Here is a 20,293-nt window from a genome sequence, read left to right as displayed (position 1 = left end):
TAAAAATTTTCAGGAAAAAGCCTTTTTTTTTTTTTTTTTTTTAATTTAAGAGTACACCACAGAGATAAGAAAGCAGTGACTTTTTCATGCACATACATTATGACTCTACAGTCTTTGATATGATAAACTGCCAAGAATATATCATAGCTGTTTTACTCAAGTTGTTTTTGAATCCACAGAGATGACAACAGGAAACAAAGAGACTAGATGATTACTTTCCAATTCAGAGGATATTTCATTAAAATTCTTGCATGTTTGGATAAATGAAGAAAGAGCAAAAATTGTAAAAGTAAATTATTTGCTTATTCTGAGAGTAATATACCTGAGCAAAGCCAACATTTGTACAGCTGATATGGGGCACATTATATAATTATCAAAGACTGAAATACATTGGATCATGCAGCAAGATGAGAAAGCGTGGCAGGTAGCTGAAGAAGGGAGAAAGCAGGGTGACAGCACAGGAGAGATACCTTAAGGTAAGCCCTGCATGTCTTCTCTCGTTTTTGGAGCTTTTTAGTAAAAGAAAAGAAAATCAGAGGTTAGATTTTACCTGTCGAAAATGAGGAAAAAAGAAATCCTCAAAACTTAGGCGTGTGTTCCTGAGCTCAAAGTTTATTATGCACGGCAGTCCTCTGGATTTTTGTGAGTTTCCACTGCCTGCCAAACTGCATATTTATAGTTTATAGCTGCATTTTATTAAGTACGCTAATCCAAAGTACTGTGATAAAACTAGAGCCAAAATATGTGGTTAAAAGAAACAAAAATGTCTATTTTTTAACCCTATAAATCCTTATTAGCCACGGATTTTGGCTTAATATGACTCCCATATGCTTATTTCATAGTCTGGTTAAAATAGCTACCAAATTTTTGTTAGATTGGAAAAGATTAAGAGTACTAATACATTATCCTCTTAGAGAGGGAAACCTGTCCTTCTCCCCAAACCTGCAATTTGAAAACAATATTACAGTGGCTAACATTCCTCTATGTGGTACAATTTTGCTGCGACCGTAAGAGTTGCACATATTAGCGAGTAGAATGTATGCGATGTTTAACACATAATCTCTCCAAGGGCAGAGAATGCATTCATAAGTGGGAGTACTGACCACAATCAGGCAATGTTTGCCACCGACTAAAATCTCCTTCAGATATTTAACTTTCTTTTTTTGGGGGGGAGGGTCATGTTGCTCCTTTCTCAACTGTAATTCTCTCTTGAGGAACCAGCCAAATTAGAAATTTTGTGTCTAAGTATATGTCAAGGGTGGAGGGCAGAGGTCTGGCAGTCCCACCCGAGGAGAATCAAGAGCTGCCATATAAAATGTCTGACTTGATAACAGGAAATTCCTACCTACCTTGTTATAACTCCGTCCAGCAGAATCCTTTTCACTCGGTTTCAGTTCCTGCAGCTGTGCATCAAGAATGTCCACCAACTGCTCCATCAATCTCACAGAAGAACTCACATCTCCAGCAAACACCGGCCCTTTGGTATGTTTAGCCAGTTCATTGGCAAGACTAGCAGCGTTTTCTCCACTTCTGATCTGAAATGACAATTTATATTATCTCAGTATGACTCCCTGTTCTGTGTGTGGCTTCTTGTTCTTTTCCCGAGTATCTTTGTTGTGGTGAGAGAAATAGTTGCAAATGTGTCGAAATCTGCAACTAATTGAGACCAATAACTTTCTCTTGGTTTCAGATTATTAAAGGTTCTTAAATCCTCAAGACACAAAAGAAATACTTAACCAGATCTTTAAAAGAAATGAAAAGAAAGAAAACTAGAAATCTTTTTGTTAAAATCTTTTAGATCGCTCTCTCAATTTCCCTACTACAATTTTACATAGCCATTTAAAAATCTTATTTGTTTATTCCAATGATCCAGAAATTTAATCAGAATGCAATCACTATGATACTGGGGGGTGTTGTCTACCACTTGCTTGCATTTCAGAAAGGTAAATGAGGAAAGAGAAACAGAAATGTCACTGCATTACACTGTAATACTAAAGTTACCAATGTCTTGTAAAGTCGTTTTTACTTATTCTATTATAATCATCTGTGATATAAACATCTGCTTGCATTCTGTGGATTCAGTTGCAAACTTAATGATATTTGATTTATTAGGCCAATGAACTATTTGTCTTACAAACATCAAAAGAAACAAAATAAACTAAATATGAATGAAATTAACCAAGTATGTATTCATTAAAAAGCTTAACATAGAAAACAGCATGCCCCCAAACATATGTAACTTTGAACAAATAGTTTACAGACAAAACTATGCATAATTTTTTATTTTTATACTGAACAAAGAGCAATGAAGCTGGTTTTAACATACAGAGCTAAATTATTTATGTTAGACGTTAAAGCCCTTAATCACCAATGTGTATCATATTAAAAGGTTCCAACCAACCTTCTGAGCCAGCTGATTTACCCAGTGTGAGGTACAGTTGCTAAGATCGGGGCCCTTAGGGTTCCATGTTCCAGTGGAAACCATGCAGAGATAGGAGGCAGTTCCTACAACAGATGTAGAAAACAACAGTGAAATTGAAACCATTTTTCTGCATGCATTCGGGAACTCAGCTAGGATGATACTACTCTGAATGTTAAATTTTGAATAAACGCTAATGGAAGTGGTTGATAATAACTGACAAAAAGTAGGGTATAATGCAGATTATAAACAGTAAATACAAAGTCAGCATTGAAATATCAGACATTTACAGCAAACAAACAAAAAGCCCTTGATTTTCTTGGGACTCGTCCAAAATGATACTCGTAATGAGAAAGGCAGCTGTAAGAAGCCTCAATGGAGTCTATGGGCAAAAAACGTCACGCTTGACCTAGGTCTTTAAGAGGGAGAGGTAATTCACAGCCTGACCTTAAATAACTTTGGAAGTTTATGAACCTTTAAGTTGTCTACAGATACTGTACCACCAAAGCTAACAAAAATAATAACAAAGATAGCTATCATAAATGTCTTTCTTTCCTTGAAAATCGCTTCAGTGGTAATTCAGAACGAACTTACTAAATTTAAAAATATATGTTTGGCATTTTACAAGAAATACCTCTTGTTCCCTTGGGACATGGTCGTTCAACCATCATTCCCCTTTGTGTCTGAGGCCACTTTATCCCCCTCGCGTCTAATGCCTCGCAGAATCTCTCTGGCAGGGGAAAAATATTTGTTACAGGAGGAATTTTGGTTGTAGAAACTGCTGGAGGTGGTTTTGTCCCTTTGCTTCCTTCCTGTGATCCAGCTACGGTTGTGCTCATGGGGCCTTTCTGTGAAGTAGTGCTTGTGGTTGGTACTGTGGTTTTGAACAGCTCAGCTGAAGAAGTTATTGTCACAGCTGTGGTAGGCACTATGGAAAAAAGATGAGTATGTTAATCTCAAACACACACTTGCACTCATATACAGGCACACACAGGAACGTGTATAGGCGCACACACAACACAAAATCCCTCCCATCCAACTACCCCAAGTCCAACGGAATGAGAGTTAGTGAGAAGGCCAGGAAGGCTGGAGAAAGAATAAATCCATTGGTTTATTTCAATTTATTTGTACTGTTGGCTAAGTGATGGCCGTGTAGGCTTTACTACAGATTTGTTTGTATGACTCTAATTGTGTTACATCTATGTCTCAGTGAAATGTTTGATAATACAATTTAAGTATATTTCATGGCTTATCATCCAACAGAAACTGAAGGTCAGTCTTAAATAAAGCTGCAGTGTCTATACCAAATATATTATATGTTACCACAAAACAATATAGAAAAATTTTATATAAATCGATACCCTATAAGTAATCAAAGTATCAATAAAAACCTGACAATTACATATAATTAAGACAATAAAAAATTTAAAGTCACCCACTCTACATCTTGCAGGAAAATAAATACTGTGACATCTTTGCACCCAGCAGCCATTCTTGCTTGAGAGATTTTTGAGCATGCCTGATTAGATCCAAACAGAAGATAAGCTTGGCATGCTTGTGCTGTGTTAGTGAGGAAACATCTGAGGCTTCATTAGGCATATTTACATTTGAAAATGTAGGTAGAAAAAGCAACTATTCTGGTCACAGGTTATAATGCAATCTCTTATCAGGGTAACAGATCAAAACATGCCTAATTTGAAAACAACCCTACATCATCTTACTGAGTTTAACAAACAATATAAATGGAACTACAGATACACATTTTAAAATATAAATTTAAAAAGACATTATTTTAAAAGGTTGACATCTAGCATTACTTTCAAACTGTTAAATTCACCAGGTTAGAAAAAAATAATGGAGCTTCATGTTTCCTTCATTAACTACCATTTAATTAGTTTAAACGACTAAAATTCTGTTAGTAAAACTTTAATGCTATCATTTAAAATCTATTAGGGGGCGGCTGGGTGGCTCAGTCAGTTAAGCATCCGACTTCAGCTCAGGGCATGATCTCCCCATCTGTGAGTTCGAGCCCACTGTCGGGCTCTGTGCTTACAGCTCAGAGCCTGGAGTCTGCTTTGGATTCTGTGTCTGCCTCTCACTCTGCCCCTCCCCTACTCGTGCTCTGTCTCCCTCTCTCTCAAAAATAAATAAACATTGATTAAAATAAAAATAAAATCTATTAGGTGATTACACTAAAGTTTTATCAACACTTCTAGATTACTGGCTTTTATTTATTTATTTATTTTTCTTACAAATAGTTTATTGTCAAGTTGGTTTCCATATAATACCCAGTGCTCATCCCCACAAGTCCCCTCCTCCATGCCCATCTCCCCCCGGCCCCCCACATCCATCAGTCCTCAGTTTGTCTGTCAGGATTCAAGAGTCTCTCATGGCTTGCTTCTCTCCCTTTCCCCCACCATTTCCCCCCTTCTTTTCCCCCATGGTCCTCAGTTAAGTTCCTCCTAATCCTCCTATACGTGCAAACATATGATATTTGTCCTTCTCTGCCTGACTTATTTCGCTAAGCATAACACCCTCAAGGTCCATCCATGTTGCTACACATGGCCAGATTTCACTGTTTCTCATTGCTATGTTAGATTACTGGCTTTTAAAACCTTATCCACACGATGCTGTAAATGTAACAGATTCGAGTACAGCAAATTAAAAATAACTATTTTTCAAATACTCTTATAAAACATTAACTTATTTTATGCTTTTTCTATACTGTAACAAACAAACCAGAACTTTAGAACTTAGAAAACAAGTTTATATAATCACTAATATGTTTACTATTTTAAGCTGCGGTCCATAAATAGTTGTTCATATAATCCTGCCATTACTGACATTATATAATCCTGCCATTACTGACAGAGTACCCTAAGTTTATTACAAAAAGTAGTGTACATTCGTTTTAGTTCTTTAGGAGTGAGGAACTTCTTGTTGTGAATAAATGCATACTGCACACTCTCTACATCTTTTTTCCTTCTATCTCTAGAGAAACTTCTTAATCATGTGTTTTATTTCCAGGGCATAATTTATTGACCATATGAGAGATGCCTGTGTACATTAGTCAAACATCACGTCTAGCCAGCTGCTGCAGAAACCTATTCAAACCTGTCTATCTTTTTCTGTAAAGCACTTGCCTGACATCTTGTTAAACCTCTGTAATTTTCTTTTGATTACAATGCAGCCAGGCTTTCAGTGCTTTCTCAATTAACATTTGTCAAAAGCATCACAATCTTTCACAGAAGTGTCAAATGATGGCCTCTGAATCAAATCTTAAAGAGTAGTGGGGAATCAGAGCAAAAAGAAAAGGGCAGAGCAAAATGGTTTTGTGCACACCATCTTATGTTATCTCTTGACACTGCATTAATTAGTACATAGTTAATCACTGAAGTATGTATTAACAATACTGCAATTAGTGATCCGTTAGCTAAGCATTCGGGAAAGATCCATAAAAACTGAGTCAAGGTAGGTACTAAAATGACCTCTAGTAAGTGCACAGCATTTCATGCAACACGCAATGTGTTTTTGAGAATAAATTTCATACATTTTCACCTTTTGTTCATCAAAAGTTTAGAGGGAATCAACACATTCTTCAAAGATAAATCAATGAAATACTGGGACAAACACAAAAGTAAACTTGTATGTGCCAAGATTAAACCCTTCATAAAGACTATTAGAATCTCCAGAAATTTGCAAAGCTGAAGTTTAGCACCTTTAAGGAAAGCAATTTTTTCTAATGACAAAGTTATAAATGCAGAGGTCATTTATAAAAATTAGTATTTCTTCCAGAAGTGAAGACAGGTCCCAACAGGGCGTCTGATAATGATAAAAGCCTACATTGATTCAGCATTTATGTACCAGATGCTATGCTAATCACTGTTCATGGATCATCGGATCATCTTATTCAATCCTTGCCACAACCTTGTGAAGTAGGCACTATGGTTATCTTCCTTTTACAGATGAGGAACTTGAGGCATGGAGAAGGTTAGGCAATTTGTTTAGGGTCACCTATATTCTGAAATGTTATGATCTTACTTTTCTACATAAAAGATTCTCATAGACTCTGGAGAAGTATGGCATCCCCCAAAACATTTTGCCCTTATTTTAGAGCATTTACCTGAGTCTTTTCTGTGTAAATCTCTAAAACAAGACAACATGTGGAAAGATAACATAAAACACTAGAGCAACAAATGATTAAAAGTTTCATAATGAAACTTACATGGCAAAAGATTCAATACCCAAGAGTATCCTATAAATGGTAACAGAAAATACAACCCACAATAGAATTTTCTCTCAAATCTAGTCTTACTTTACAAAGGTCTGCCCCAGAGTTACCAGGGTGTTGTGTCAAACACCTGGATTAAATGACCCAGCATTCTGCCTACCCTTATCATGAGTACAGAGACGTAGGAACAGTGCTAAGAAAATGCTAATGAACACATTTAAGAACTACTGATGAAAATTTCAACAAACACATATAGAATGCATCTATGTTTACTATGATGGTGTTTAATAACTGCAGTTTACTATTTATGCTAAGGGTTGCACTTTCCTCATCCAGGTCCAAGAACTCACTCACTGTTCACTCAATGAACTCCAGTTATTACAGTGAGTCCATAGCCTGGAAAAGCAAAACTGTGTATGCCTTATTTTTTTTTTTTTATGTTTTATTTATTTCCGAGAGAAAGAGAGAGAGACAGCATGAACAGGGGAGGGTCAGAGAGAGGAAGAAACAGAATTTGAAACAGGGTCCAGGCTCTGAGATGGCAGTCAGCACAGAGCCCGATGCGGGGCTCGAACCCACGAACCAAGAGATCATGACCTGAGCCGAAGTCGGACGCTTAACCGACTGAGCCACCCAGGTGCCCCAAAACTGTGTATTCATTAAATTTACTTTTATTCAATGTCTAAAAGTAATGATCACCTTTTATTGAGCAATAATGATTAATGGAAAGATGTTTCAAGAAATATGGATTCTGAGCTAGACACTTTCTAAATAAATAAACCTAACCAGTTCTCTTAATAAATTTTTTTTCTGCTATTATTGAAGTATCATGCTTCAAGGGCACCTGGGTGGCTCAGTCAGTTAAGGTCCAACTTCGGCTCAGGTCATGATAATATCATGGTTCGTGGGTTCGAGCCCCGCGTCCGGCTCTGTGCTGACAGCTCAGAGGCTGGAGCCTGTCTTCGGATTCTTTGTCTCCCTCTCTCTCTCCCCCTCCTCTGCTCCCGCTGTCACTCTCTCTCTCTCTCTCTCTCTCAGAAATAAATAAAACATTAAACAAATTAAAAAAAACAAGTGTCATACTTCATAATTACTCTAAGACAAACATTCAGGAACTTTCAAAACCCAAGACACAATATTTTTTCAATAATATTTGGAATATCAAATTTGCAGACAAAGTAAATATAAAGCAAGTCGGATGAAGAAACATAAAAGACATTATAAAAAAAGACTGAAAACGTTTTTCCGAAGCCCACTCTAGAAAGGGAGAAGGTACAAGGAAAAACAGACCTAGTTTAGAGAAATGGAGTGAATGAACTATACAGAGATCATGTAAGGCTAAAAATTCAAAGGAAAAACAAGATGTATTTGAAAACCATGATTAGGGTAAGGAAAAAATATACTTGCCCTGTTAGGAATAAAAAGGCTTGGGTTTTATAAATGGGAAAAAGTATTGACGCTAATACACTATGAAACAGTCCACAACAAAAAACGAAAGGAATGGTAATTTTACCATTTTATGTGCTAATGTATATATACCTTGGTAACATACATGACAGCAAAGCCAGTATGTAAGACTTTAAATTATAGCCAAACCAGTCAATCACTGCTTTATGACAGGTGAAGACCTGAATTCTCTGACTGCTCTGTCCTATCAGTTTTGTGGATTTGCTTCTTAAAAGCTGACAGTGGCTTATTAATTTGACCTAAATTGATGGGCCAGAATAGTTCTGCAAGGCCCCATCTGCATGCATATAGATATCAGCACACATCTTGGATGAGAGAGACTGCAGTCTCTAAAAGCACATGAAGATAAATTATAAGGGAGAGAGAAGAGAATATAATATGGTTTCAACAGCAGCAAGAGAAATTTAGGTCATATAAAACTTTTTTTTTTTTTTTTTTTTACCACTGAGGGCTTAATAAGAGTTCAATATGAATTTTCACTTTCTGGTAGTATTTAAGATGCCTAAATACACTGGATAACAAAGTACAGTTATAGGAACACAACTACCAAATATGTCCAAGTTTCTCATTTTCAAAGAGGACAACCACTCTTTTCAAAACTATCTAAATTATGATAGCTGTTTTCATCTCAAATGGATCAAATTATTTACCAGAAAATAAGCCACATGTGGAAAATGACATTATTACTCATCTTGTATTCATGAAATACTTTGTGACCAGTAGACGGGGCAATGATTCTTTGTTGAACTGAACCTGTACTCAATTTATTCATATTCCTTTAGTTGTTGCCGGATTATGAATTTGCATTTCTAAAAGTATTTATTTCTCTTTTTCCTAATAGAGGGGAAGAGATATATTACTGCCCAAAACAAATGGAACTGCCGTGAGAGTAACAAAGGTTAGAAAAAATAGACAATGTCAAATTTTGTCAATTTCAGAAGTTTGCCTTCAACAAACCTATAGGATACAGGGGAAAGATGGTAACTAGACAGCTGAGACACAGGGAACATTCCAAATTACTGGTCCAATGGGAAAAGAGATATGTCTAAATTTAAAAGCGAATGATTCTACGATATTATCAATAAAGATTTTTATGCCATTAAAGATGTAGTTTTTGAAAATTTAACAATAGACATTACTAGTTTAACTTTAAGTGAAATAATTCCAGACATGCATGGATTAGACTAATGGGCCTTGCATTAAGTCAGTATGTTATCATTCTCTTACTTTTTAAACAAAAAAACACATATTTTTGATATACTAGAAAGATTCAAATTAGAATTTCAACTACAAAAAGCTGTGGCTTCTGTTCTTATGGTCTTGACCCTATTAGAATATTTAGAACTCAGTCATGATATATCTTGAAAATATGAACAGGTACATGTTATTAAGTCTGTGGATGTGTATACACTGCTTTAACAGAAAAAGATACTAATTTCTTTTCCACCTCGTTGAAGAGCTTGATTTAATCACCTCAAATTTCCAAAAAAAGCTCTGCCTCCTAAAATTTGTGACTCAACAATTTGAACATTCTCATTAACTCAGTAAATTGAAATAATCAGCTTTAAAATACAAATACTATTCTTCAAATAGAAAAGGCATAATGCAAGATTTATAATAGTATATGAATTGGTTACTTTTATCATGAGTATGAGGTAACCTGGTTTTAATGAAATATTCATTTAAATTACCCTCAAAAATTGTTTTCCACAGAACTGAATATACTTGATCAACTAACGTATATTTCCAAAGAATTTACACTACTTTCTAAAGTAAGGATCCTCCATAAAGTACCTAAAGAGAACACAAATTGAAAATGTTAGCTTATCCATCTTCATAAATTCCCACGGGATCATTTAATGCTTAGTCTATGTGTGACAGTTAAAGTCACAGAAATATTTACTTAAAACCATCACTAATTTATCAGTAGATAAAAATGTGTGATTCTACTAGGAAGATATTGGATGATTCCCTTTCCTACTCAGACAGCAGATACCAGAACTTCAGAACACTTATGCCTGACATTGTACATCAAGCCTGGCAAATCTCCTGGGACTTCCTAACACACATTTCCCTTAACCACTGGCGCCAAGAAGTTAAAAGGTCTGCACATAGATTGTAATCAATTCAGAAGTCAGGTAGGGAAAAAAAGAACACAAAGCTAACAGGTTTGTAACCAGTATTATATTCTTAGCAATGAAAAACTAAACTAATGATGCTACAATTTTTTGAAGTCAACATTTAAATGAAAAAATCCAAAGAAAGAAAATGGGCCAAAATAAGGCTAAAATGTACACACTATATGCCAACATGAAATACCACAGCATTTTCCTTTGGGCTTTAACCATGAAAAGGGGAAGAAAACTGACAGGGAAAAAAAAAAAAACCCTTCTAAATCTTTTAAAAGGAAGCTATTCATGAAGACATCAGCATTAGCAAGCAAACATTCTTACCTTGGGCAGGATCCGGTGGACCAAACTCCAGAGAATATCGTAAAATGAAGTTATTGTTCCACACGTAGAGTTGATTATCTCTAGGATTGTAATCCACTGCAGCAATATACTGGTATTGGTTGGGGAAAGGAACATCTACATATTCTCCTCGGTTCAGTCGAGTATTGTAAATATAATCAATTGCATTCTTGCCTGTTTCACTCTCATTGTCTTGATAAACTGACCTGACCACATAGAGGACTCCGCAAATCATAAAAGCATTTGATGCCGCACGTTTGTCATACACAGTCTCCCACGTTGCTTCAAATCGAAGAGTGTATGGATTTAGTTGGCTAATAACTATCATTCCATTGTTCTGTTCAGTGGCATAAATGACCCATAAGCCGTTTTCATCAACTGCTAGGTCGATATCAGTCTTTCCTCCCCATCTATATGGTGAGGTATCATGATAGTTGGCATAGTTAATTATGGCCTCGCCACTCTTAATTCTAGTCCTCAAGTCAAATTTCACAATGTTCCTTGTTCTCTCTTTGTTAAAGAAGACAGCACCATCATATACCACAAATCCAGTACCATCTACTCGATTTGGAAGTTTGTATGTTGTTGTTTGGCGACTATTTTGGAAATCTTCTAAAGAAGCATATTCTATTAAAGTATCAGTACGATAGGGAGTCCAGGGCATGAAATAAATTTTATCGGCAGCCTGAAGAGGGTCCTTGCACCAAGCACCTGCCTTTTGTTCAGCTTCATATATACATGGTGAATCCACAATTGCTTTCAAGGTCCCAGGGCACACAAATACTAACAGTCACAGAGAAAAGACAACAATTAAACCAAGTTAAAAAATTAAATGGGCAACTGCAAGTTTTAATGATGATAAATCAAAAGAGAAAAAAATTGTTTATTAACATTCGATTTTCCCTAAAATTTATACTTAAAACAAATACCAGGTTTCTTTTTTCAAGTTACCATAACCAATGTACTAGCATACAAAGTGGCTGGGGTTTATTTTCATAAGTGCAAACCTAAGCTTTAAGATCATTCATAACTGAGCTGACAATGTGCATTTTTGCTATGTTTCCAAGTTTTTGATTTGGCAATATATACTATAAAACTGAACGCTTTGTGCATAACAGTGTACAAAATACTTTTAGTCCCAGCTTTGTAGTCTCCCTCCCAGCCTACTTATAAACCCTCAAAAGCAAAACACCAACATAAAGCAACTAAAACAAAAGCCCAATATGAAGGCTTATTCAGAACTTTTATAAAGTTAGACTGAAAAAAAAAAGGTTCTTCAATTGAAGAAACATAAATATTCAGAAAATGTAATTAGGAACAGAGAAAAGTAAATACAAGGAAAGCAGAGATGAAACAACCAGGAGACCCTGGAACCATGGCATGCTATGGAGAGGGTTCTGGAAGCCAGGCAAGATGACACGTTAATAATAAAATATCCAAAGGTGTCAGAAAAAGAAACACAGAAAGGAGCAGCTCCCCCTCGCCGACTTCAGAATTTTTACCCCATCACCAGATTTAGCAGTCATATAATTTCACTGTAAACAATTGACTTCTTTATGAGGTGCATTTATGAGATCCTGCTGATTATTTTAATGTCAGGAGTGTTGTGGGGGGGAGGGAAGGGAGGAGGTAACATCCATAAGGCACATAACAGGGAGCTGGGGTTCAGACTGTATACGTTATTTACCTTTTTGCTCCACTTCTATTTTAAGCATCGGAAGAAAAACAAAAAAAAAGTGCAAGGAAAAAAGAAAAAAGATTAAAATAAGTTGACTATTAGTCTAAGACTGAATTCGTAATAGATGCTAAATATAGGAAGAATAAGAGTTGTACTACTTTGGATAAAGAGAAACACACAACAGGAAAACCTAGCAGGAGAAAGATTCTACAGTTACATAAAAGAACATGGATCAATCACTTTAGTAGATTAAGGAGGCAATACAAATATGTTGGCATGTTGCTTCACTTAGGGTACCTGAATAAATTATGAAACTCTTCACTAATGCATGGTATACATACTCTTGCCTTTCCAAGTCACTCAGCAATTTTACCAAGTTTTACTTTATATATGTATGCTACAGGCACAAATGCATGCATAGGTGTATCATCCCCATCTATCATATGAACTCATTATTAAACTGATAAAAACAGGTTAAGTGTAACAACAGGAAAATATATTTACAAAAATAACTCAATTTTGGAGCTTGGGTCAAATTTAACGAATATTGATATAGTTCTATTTTAACATTCTTTTCAAAGATATTTATGTTTTAAGAAATATATATAATTATGCACGATAGTACATTTCAATTTTTTATTATCTTCCATTTCTAAAAACTCCATCTTAATTATAAGAAAAAAGCCTCCTTTTCAGAATATATAAATCTCTCCTGCTACCCCAATAAGGATTTTGAAGGGTGGGGTAACATAGTGCTTTTCTTCCCCACTAAGAATTAGTAAATATATTATTTAAATTTATATATTTGTATATTGTAAAATTCGTATTAAATTCTCTATATCACATAACTCAAACTTGTAATATTAAGTCTATTTTTTAAAAAAGTAAGCAAAATACATACAAGGAAAAAGCAAGCAGAGTAGGCAAGGAGAAAAAGGAAGAAAGAATTATGGTTAGCTTATTACGACATCGTCCACCATCATCAATTTACACAGAAAGCAAGCTAGCATGCAGCAACAATCATACTGAGCATTCAAAGCAAATACCTTGACTCCACAGACCCCATAAAAGGTAAATGCTTTCATAAAACAAACCTGATTAGTACAGTTTTAGAGAAAAAATCCTCCCTCCAAGAAGTCTAAAGAAACGGATTATACAGTTAGGAAGGTTGCTATATAAGATTCTTCCTGGTAAATAGAATTCTAATAATAACAATCCATAAAACACTACTTTAGACTGTATGTATGCTTTGAAGTATGTTGCCTGAATTTCATAAAGTGATCAGATTAATGTCTGTGATTCTCCCTCTTTCCTTATTAAAATGCATTAGGGTGTGCTAATACTCCATCTCCAAATTGATTACTCAAAGATACTGTAGTTGCACATTTCATTAAGATGTCTTAGCTTGATTAATTTTTAAAAATTATAATAATTCATCAAGATTAAATACTGACCTCCTGAAATACCTTAGAGAGAAATATCAGACAAATATTTTTGCCATAGGAATAGCATGTAACTTTCTGCATTAAGCTACCACCTTCCCATCCGACTTGGTCTATTTAACCACTTTCAGGAAACATACTTGCTCTATCATGTGTAATTCTGACTATATCAGGTAATAATAAGTTCAGTGTTACTGATATGAAACAGTTCTCTTTTATAAACCACTAGTCCTAAAATTACTCCTCAATGAAGAGCAATGTTATACTTGCTTAGAATCAGTAATGGAAGGGCATGGTAGGAAAATGAGGATAAGAGAAATTAGTGTTGTGACTTCTCAGTCTTTATTTATATACAGCTGTATTTTTTTTTTTCAGGAAAGGATGATTTTACTGAGTAAGTCAAGTAAATGTAAAGGATGGGAATAATACATTTTAAAATATGTTACATATTTTGAACAGAACTTAAAACAAGTTCAATGACGAATTTATAAAGTATATTTGTTTTCTATTAGTTGAAAATGGCCAGGCTTTATTATGTAATACACTAAAATGACAGTGCATTTAGTTAGCAAAATAGTAAATAGGGAATTCTTCCTTTGTGCATTAACTGATTATCACTTATATTAGAGAATAAAATGTATATAAATTGTATATAATTTATAGTTCTAATGAAAACAGAAGTAACATCCAAATGTAAAAATAATTTTAGAAACTTTTGATGACTGATGGATCACATAATATATGGATATTGAAAACAAGTCTTTATAGTATGATTTTTATGAAAACTCAAAAGGTCGGATAGGTTATCTGTCAAACCAGCTAAAACTCCATCAACCCAGAAGAATATAAAAATACAATAAAATTAATGAAATCAGCATTCTTCATCACATGCCAAATGTATATTGCAACTTCTCTTACAAGACTGTATGAATTAATTCATAACAATAAATTTACTATTCTATAGACCAAACATAAATACATGTGGAGGAGTACATGGATATGCAAGGCACAAAATTGACCCAAACAAACTTAAGCCTACATACTATGTACTTGAAGTGACACACTATTTCATTTTGAATAATCTCACATTTATTCACTAAAAATATTTAATCAATAGTTATTCCCCCAATAAAGAAAACTTATAGCTAAAATTATGACATAAATTATATAATTTGATGGTAATTTGAAGAAGGCACAAAACTGAGACCAAATCTTGACTGTAAAATATGAAAGTCTAATAATTATTCTCTTTTATCCTACAAGATCCTTAGGACTTCCTTTACACACACATATATTCAATACTAACATTTTTGCTAATGATATAGGATACTCTGGATACACATTTTTGACACGGGCATTACTTGGGCAGGTATAAATGTCACATATAATATTACATGTGCCCGTCCATAATAAAAAGTAAAACAAACAACATCATTTCTAATAAACTCTGTTGAGTAAATTTATTATAAAATTTTCAAAAATCATGGGAAATTTCTGGACATTTTTTTTAAATAGGAGGATATAGTTTTGGATGTGTAAACTCCTTGAGAATTTGGTTTGGATAGAAACTGGCATAAAGCCAGGTGGTAAATGACATATAATAAATGTATTACAGTGACAACTTTTATCAACTACATAAAGTGTAAAAGGGGTATGCAGATGATACAATGTACAAAAACACTATTAAAATAAGGAGAAGTGAAAAATAAGAGTGTAAGAGATGGCTAAGACAGAATCATAAAGAAACAAAAGAAGAGGAAAATGGGGAAAAGAGGTAAGGAAAAACATAATCCTATCTAAGATGAAAACAATCTAAAAAGACCTTTTGCGGGGCGCCTGGGTGGCGCAGTCAGTTAAGCATCCGACTTTGGCTCACGTCATGATCTCACAGTTCGTGAGTTCGAGCCCTGCGTCGGGCTCTGTGCTGACTGCCAGCTCAGAGCCTGGAGCCTGTTTCAGATTCTGTATCTCCCTCTCTCTCTGACCCTCCCCTGCTCATGCTGTCTCTCTCTCTCTCTCTCTCTCTCTCTTTCAGAAATAAATAAAACATTAAAAAAATAAAGATATTTTGCATTAAATTTTATTATTAGTGAAAATCATGAAATTTATAGTGTGTCACTACTGTACAGTATATAGGAATTAGAATTCTATTCGTTCACATGGAATAATTTGAAAAAAAAAGCCAGACTTATTTCTGATTCGTGCAAACATCTAGAAAGGTAACAGCAAATTAATTACTGGGTTTTTTTTTTTTTAAGGATAAAAACTATAAAGAACAAATACTTCTCTGAGCATAGCTATTTGCAAGTTTAGTGCACAATATACAATACTTCTGGAGAACTGAAAAAGTAAAATTTTGAAAGTTAGATGTTCCAGAAGACATCCACATTTTCCTTTCTTAAACAGCGCAAGAAATAACTTAAGATTCTGAAAATAATATTTGCTTAACACTGTTCTTGGTCTATAGACTAGGTTACAGGAACTGGCTCCAGAAAGACAATTCTTGGCAGCTCTGACTGATTCCACTGTTTGGGAATGGATGCTGTATTCCTTTTCTAATTTGAGGACAGAAACCATGATAAATTCAAATGAAAGCAACTTTACGGAACAAAATTTTGGTTAGCTCAAAAGAATACAGTGTTCCTCTAGTGGCACAGGAGAATGATTATGTAAGCCATAAGAGAAATGGTATAGAGATCAGTGCACTCAGTAGGCTTCCAATCCTACAAATGGTATAGAAAATACTGAAAACATAAAAAGCATCCATTTCACAGTAACACAGGAACACAGAGCGGGGATGAAAAGAAAAGATAATCTGTGTTTGGCCTTTAACTGATACCCACAAAAAGCCAATTTATCAAAACTGTGGGCAGAGAAGAGTGAGACCGCGCCTTCACAGGATGTGTAAGAATGTATTACTACCATATTGGACATTCTATATCCATCTGAATTCAGCCCTTTGGTTTTAGAAATATTGATAGTTTGGACATATAAATCTATCAGAACTAGTGATCTAATTGTTGAGGTTCTGGAAAAAGCAATTTCATTACTTAGTTTAAATCTATTTTTTTTTTTTAAGGAGAGAAGTGTACAAAACTATCTCAAATCAATAAAACTGCTGCTAAAGAACTTTCAATTCAAATACCTATGAATCAAGGTGACAGGACACCTCTTTTTTTTTCCAGTTTAAAAAGTAAAGAAGACAAGAACACTATCAAACAAACTAGCCTCTGAAAATTAGGTAGTATACTGAAACTATAAGTTGTCTAAAATGCTTTTTTCTACTAAAAGTACAGAATACAATTTAGCAGTATGAATTCTGAAATTAGGAGGAAAACTACACAGAATTAGAGCATTAGCTAAAGACTACTTATGAAATTTCCAACTGAATTTTAAATGTCCCTCTACAGGATCTAATGGATGTTGTCAAATTAAAAATAGAAGTATAATCAAGGTTTTGTTATGTCTATTTTATTTACTGTTAAGATTTCAACACTGAATTTGGTACAGAAATGCTCCTATAAGGACAAGGAAACAAACAAGGAAAGAAAGTACTTGCCTCAGTTACTACAATGGTAGCTTTTACCAGGCGCTGAAGTTACCACGACAGCAGGTAGCCATTCAAGTAGCTCACGATTAAAACCAAAGTCAATTCCTTCTTTAGAAAACTGTGAGCCAAACCAATTTGTCAGCAACTGGTATTGGGCAAAAGTACAGATTTCTATCTGCCCTACTGAATAGCTAATTCAAGTTTGTTTTCTGGAAAAACACTAGTCTTAAAACCCAAACACTTAAGAACACAGACAGACACTTGGCCAGCATCACACTATGGCTTCCTTCCACACTTCATGAAGCTAATTGGAGGCCCGAGTCTGTTAGTGCTCTGCATGCATAATGGTCTTGTAGGCCATAAACATATGCTTCTTTCACATGTGTAGTCTTTCAGCATCAACGAGGAATGCTGGAGAAAGTGAAAACTACAAACTTCGTACTTACTGTAAGGGACACATTCATATTGGACTTCAAGATATTTGTATGTTCCAGGACATGGATCAGGAAATACATCTGACCCAGTAACTACTATACACTGTGTTCTATTGTTGCACCTGGAAAACAAAACAAATCATACTTGTGTAACATAATCATTTATTTGTTTTTAATAAAGAAATCTAATATAGAACTGATTCATATTTTCTTTAAGCAGGTAGTACCAAAAGAAACAAAAAAAAAATCAACTGATACTAGGTTACTCCACATTATTAAATAAAGAGCTATAAAAAAATCCCATTTTCTTTATGCTGTAATATTTCTATTTCATGGGCCACACTAAATTTTAACTCAACGTAAAAAGAAAGCAACCAACAGCTCTCTATTATTCTATTATACGTTTAATTGGAATTTTTAGCCTATTCAACATATACTATAAAAAAAAACCTTAACAGTATATAGTTGTCCCATTTAAAAATTAAAATAACAATTGAAAATGATACCATGAACAGAAACAGAGTCATAAATTGAATTGCTTGAAAGTAAGTTTTGAGGACATACTGAAACAAAGAAGGAGCCAGGTTTTTAAGTTTATTCTGTAAATCCAGTTTTGTGGTAAGTTTTGTATTCTAGGGACTTTCTCCATTCTTCCATACCAGATACCAAGTTCATAGAGCACAACTTCTGTGCTCTGGCTTGATATATGATAGAACACATTTAATGCAGTTAGCACAGTGCCTGGCACAGATGGTGACTAAGGCTGTAGTTACTCTTGCTATGTTCATAGAGGACAATGTGGTTATAATAAATATGGCATGACTATGAACCTAGATTCTCCTAAATTAATGGTCTCTGAAATAAAACATTAGAGAGAATGGCACTACCATGATATCTAGAATGTCCTGTTTATTACCATTGGAAGTGCTTTCTTATTTTTGTGTTGTGAATTCATGGAGATTATTAGGATTAAGGTGGAATTTCAGGCAAGATGATACTTATTTAAGTTCTATAAATTTCTCAAAATGTTCTTTTTAGAAGCTTTCTAAAGGCAAGAACTATTCCCCTTTAAAATTTACTTGATTACAACTCAATAGAATGTAATGTTTGCATGGTTTTATTATATTTTCTGATAGTACATAAATTAAGAAGGCCAAGCAAGCAGAACAAGAGCATTATAACAAAATTTATTTAACAATATGAATAGCAGATTTTCTATAATGCATAAAATAAGTGGACTATAAAATGGCAAATAATGAAAAAGCAGCTCAGTTTTTTGTTTGTTTTAGCACAACAACTAACAGTAGAAGGAGAACTGCATTAAAAGGGGTAGGCTTGTTAAGTCAGGGACCTTGGAGCCATTTCAACTCAAACCAGATGGATTCATCCTTGAAGAGCAGCAAGACTGGAAAAATTCTACAGGATCAAACAGATAAATTTTATAGGTCAAGGTATACATAATAAACTTCAAACAACAGTCTTAAGATTACACAAACTTTAATATTACTTGTACAGATACTAAACTAATGATAATTTTTACTACAATTAATCCAGAATACTGTATGCCATATATTTTTAAAAATTTACCATATGAAGTAATTTTCAAAAGCACAATGTAAATGGTGCAGTGTCACATTCTTATGCAACATCATGTTTTACTCTTATTATCTGTATTTCTCTTAAATTGGTTCAATTATTTGAAGAAATGTACCAATGATTCTCCACATAGTGTAAATGAATTATTTTAACATGAATCACAGAACCGATTATACATCTTAAAATTTTAAACAGCAGATAACTTTAAGATTTCTCAATAGATCAATATCTAACATTTCAACTAATGGTTCATTTTCCTCTTACTTAGATTTTACAACAATAAAGATCACCACTTTGCTAAAGTTTCTTGATCTCCCAGAAATCCTCAACCACTACCTGCTCCTTATCAAAAACTAAAGTGCTTTTATTTCTTTTCTTACATTTATTCATACCTGCAAGGACCCTCCCTTTTTCTCATTCCCATACCTTTAAGAAATAAGCAAATCCAAACCCCAATGAGTTAGACTTCCCTTATCTATATTTCCTCGGTAGACATTTTATGGCCACTCCACAAAACCCTGCCATGTTTTTGGGTATACATGGTAAAAGTAAGGGGACTGTACTCAAGGATGAAATGACCCAAGACTGGGAAGGATTTTGGACCAAGTTCGTGAATGAGGATATAGCTCCAAGGATTTGGGAATTTATCTCATTTTTCAAAACTAAAGACTATATTGATAATTATCCAGTTTTCCCCAGATGATCAGGTAAGTATGACTGTATATGAAATCAACAATATCTTTTGTTGCATATTTTTCAATGTCACAGGATGTTTGCAAGAAGTATACAAGGGACAAGTATTTTCTGCTTCCATTACATTTTGTTTAAAAGAGACCAAAACCATAAAATGAAAAATAATTGCTCATATTTACTTTTTCAGACCTTTTTGTGCATTAGTTATCTGACCACCACTACAAGTTCAAATTAATGTCAAAAGCAATTACCATAATTTATATCAACCACATTTTTATTTCTTTTAGTAATCACATTGTACAAAAATACATA

The 20,293-nt window shown here is 34.3% G+C and overlaps 1 protein-coding gene across 7 annotated transcripts in view; it reads right to left on the bottom strand.

Annotated features, from left to right (window-relative positions):
• The window catches only part of ADGRL2 (adhesion G protein-coupled receptor L2), a 189,339-nt gene that overhangs the window by 38,271 nt on the left and 130,775 nt on the right, over window positions 1-20,293 (bottom strand). For 6 of the 7 annotated variants that reach the window (XM_077771027.1, XM_077771030.1, XM_077771032.1 and 3 more), the window contains exons 4-8: window positions 17,705-17,814; window positions 10,571-11,371; window positions 3,054-3,347; window positions 2,402-2,505; window positions 1,350-1,535 (exon numbers count right to left, since the gene is read on the bottom strand). In XM_077771027.1, the coding sequence (XP_077627153.1) occupies window positions 1,350-1,535; window positions 2,402-2,505; window positions 3,054-3,347; window positions 10,571-11,371; window positions 17,705-17,814 (1,495 nt within the window). Of the gene's footprint in view, window positions 1-470; window positions 510-1,349; window positions 1,536-2,401; window positions 2,506-3,053; window positions 3,348-10,570; window positions 11,372-17,704; window positions 17,815-20,293 lie in introns of all 7 variants that reach the window. The other variant, XM_077771033.1, reaches the window with a different exon arrangement.

The sequence above is a fragment of the Crocuta crocuta genome, unplaced genomic scaffold (assembly GCF_008692635.1).
Source record: "Crocuta crocuta isolate KB4526 unplaced genomic scaffold, BGI_CrCroc_1.0 scaffold125, whole genome shotgun sequence".
Taxonomy (NCBI): Eukaryota; Metazoa; Chordata; class Mammalia; order Carnivora; family Hyaenidae; genus Crocuta; species Crocuta crocuta.
The sequence above is the reverse complement of the archived record's forward strand: the minus strand, read 5'-3'. Positions and strand labels throughout refer to the sequence as shown.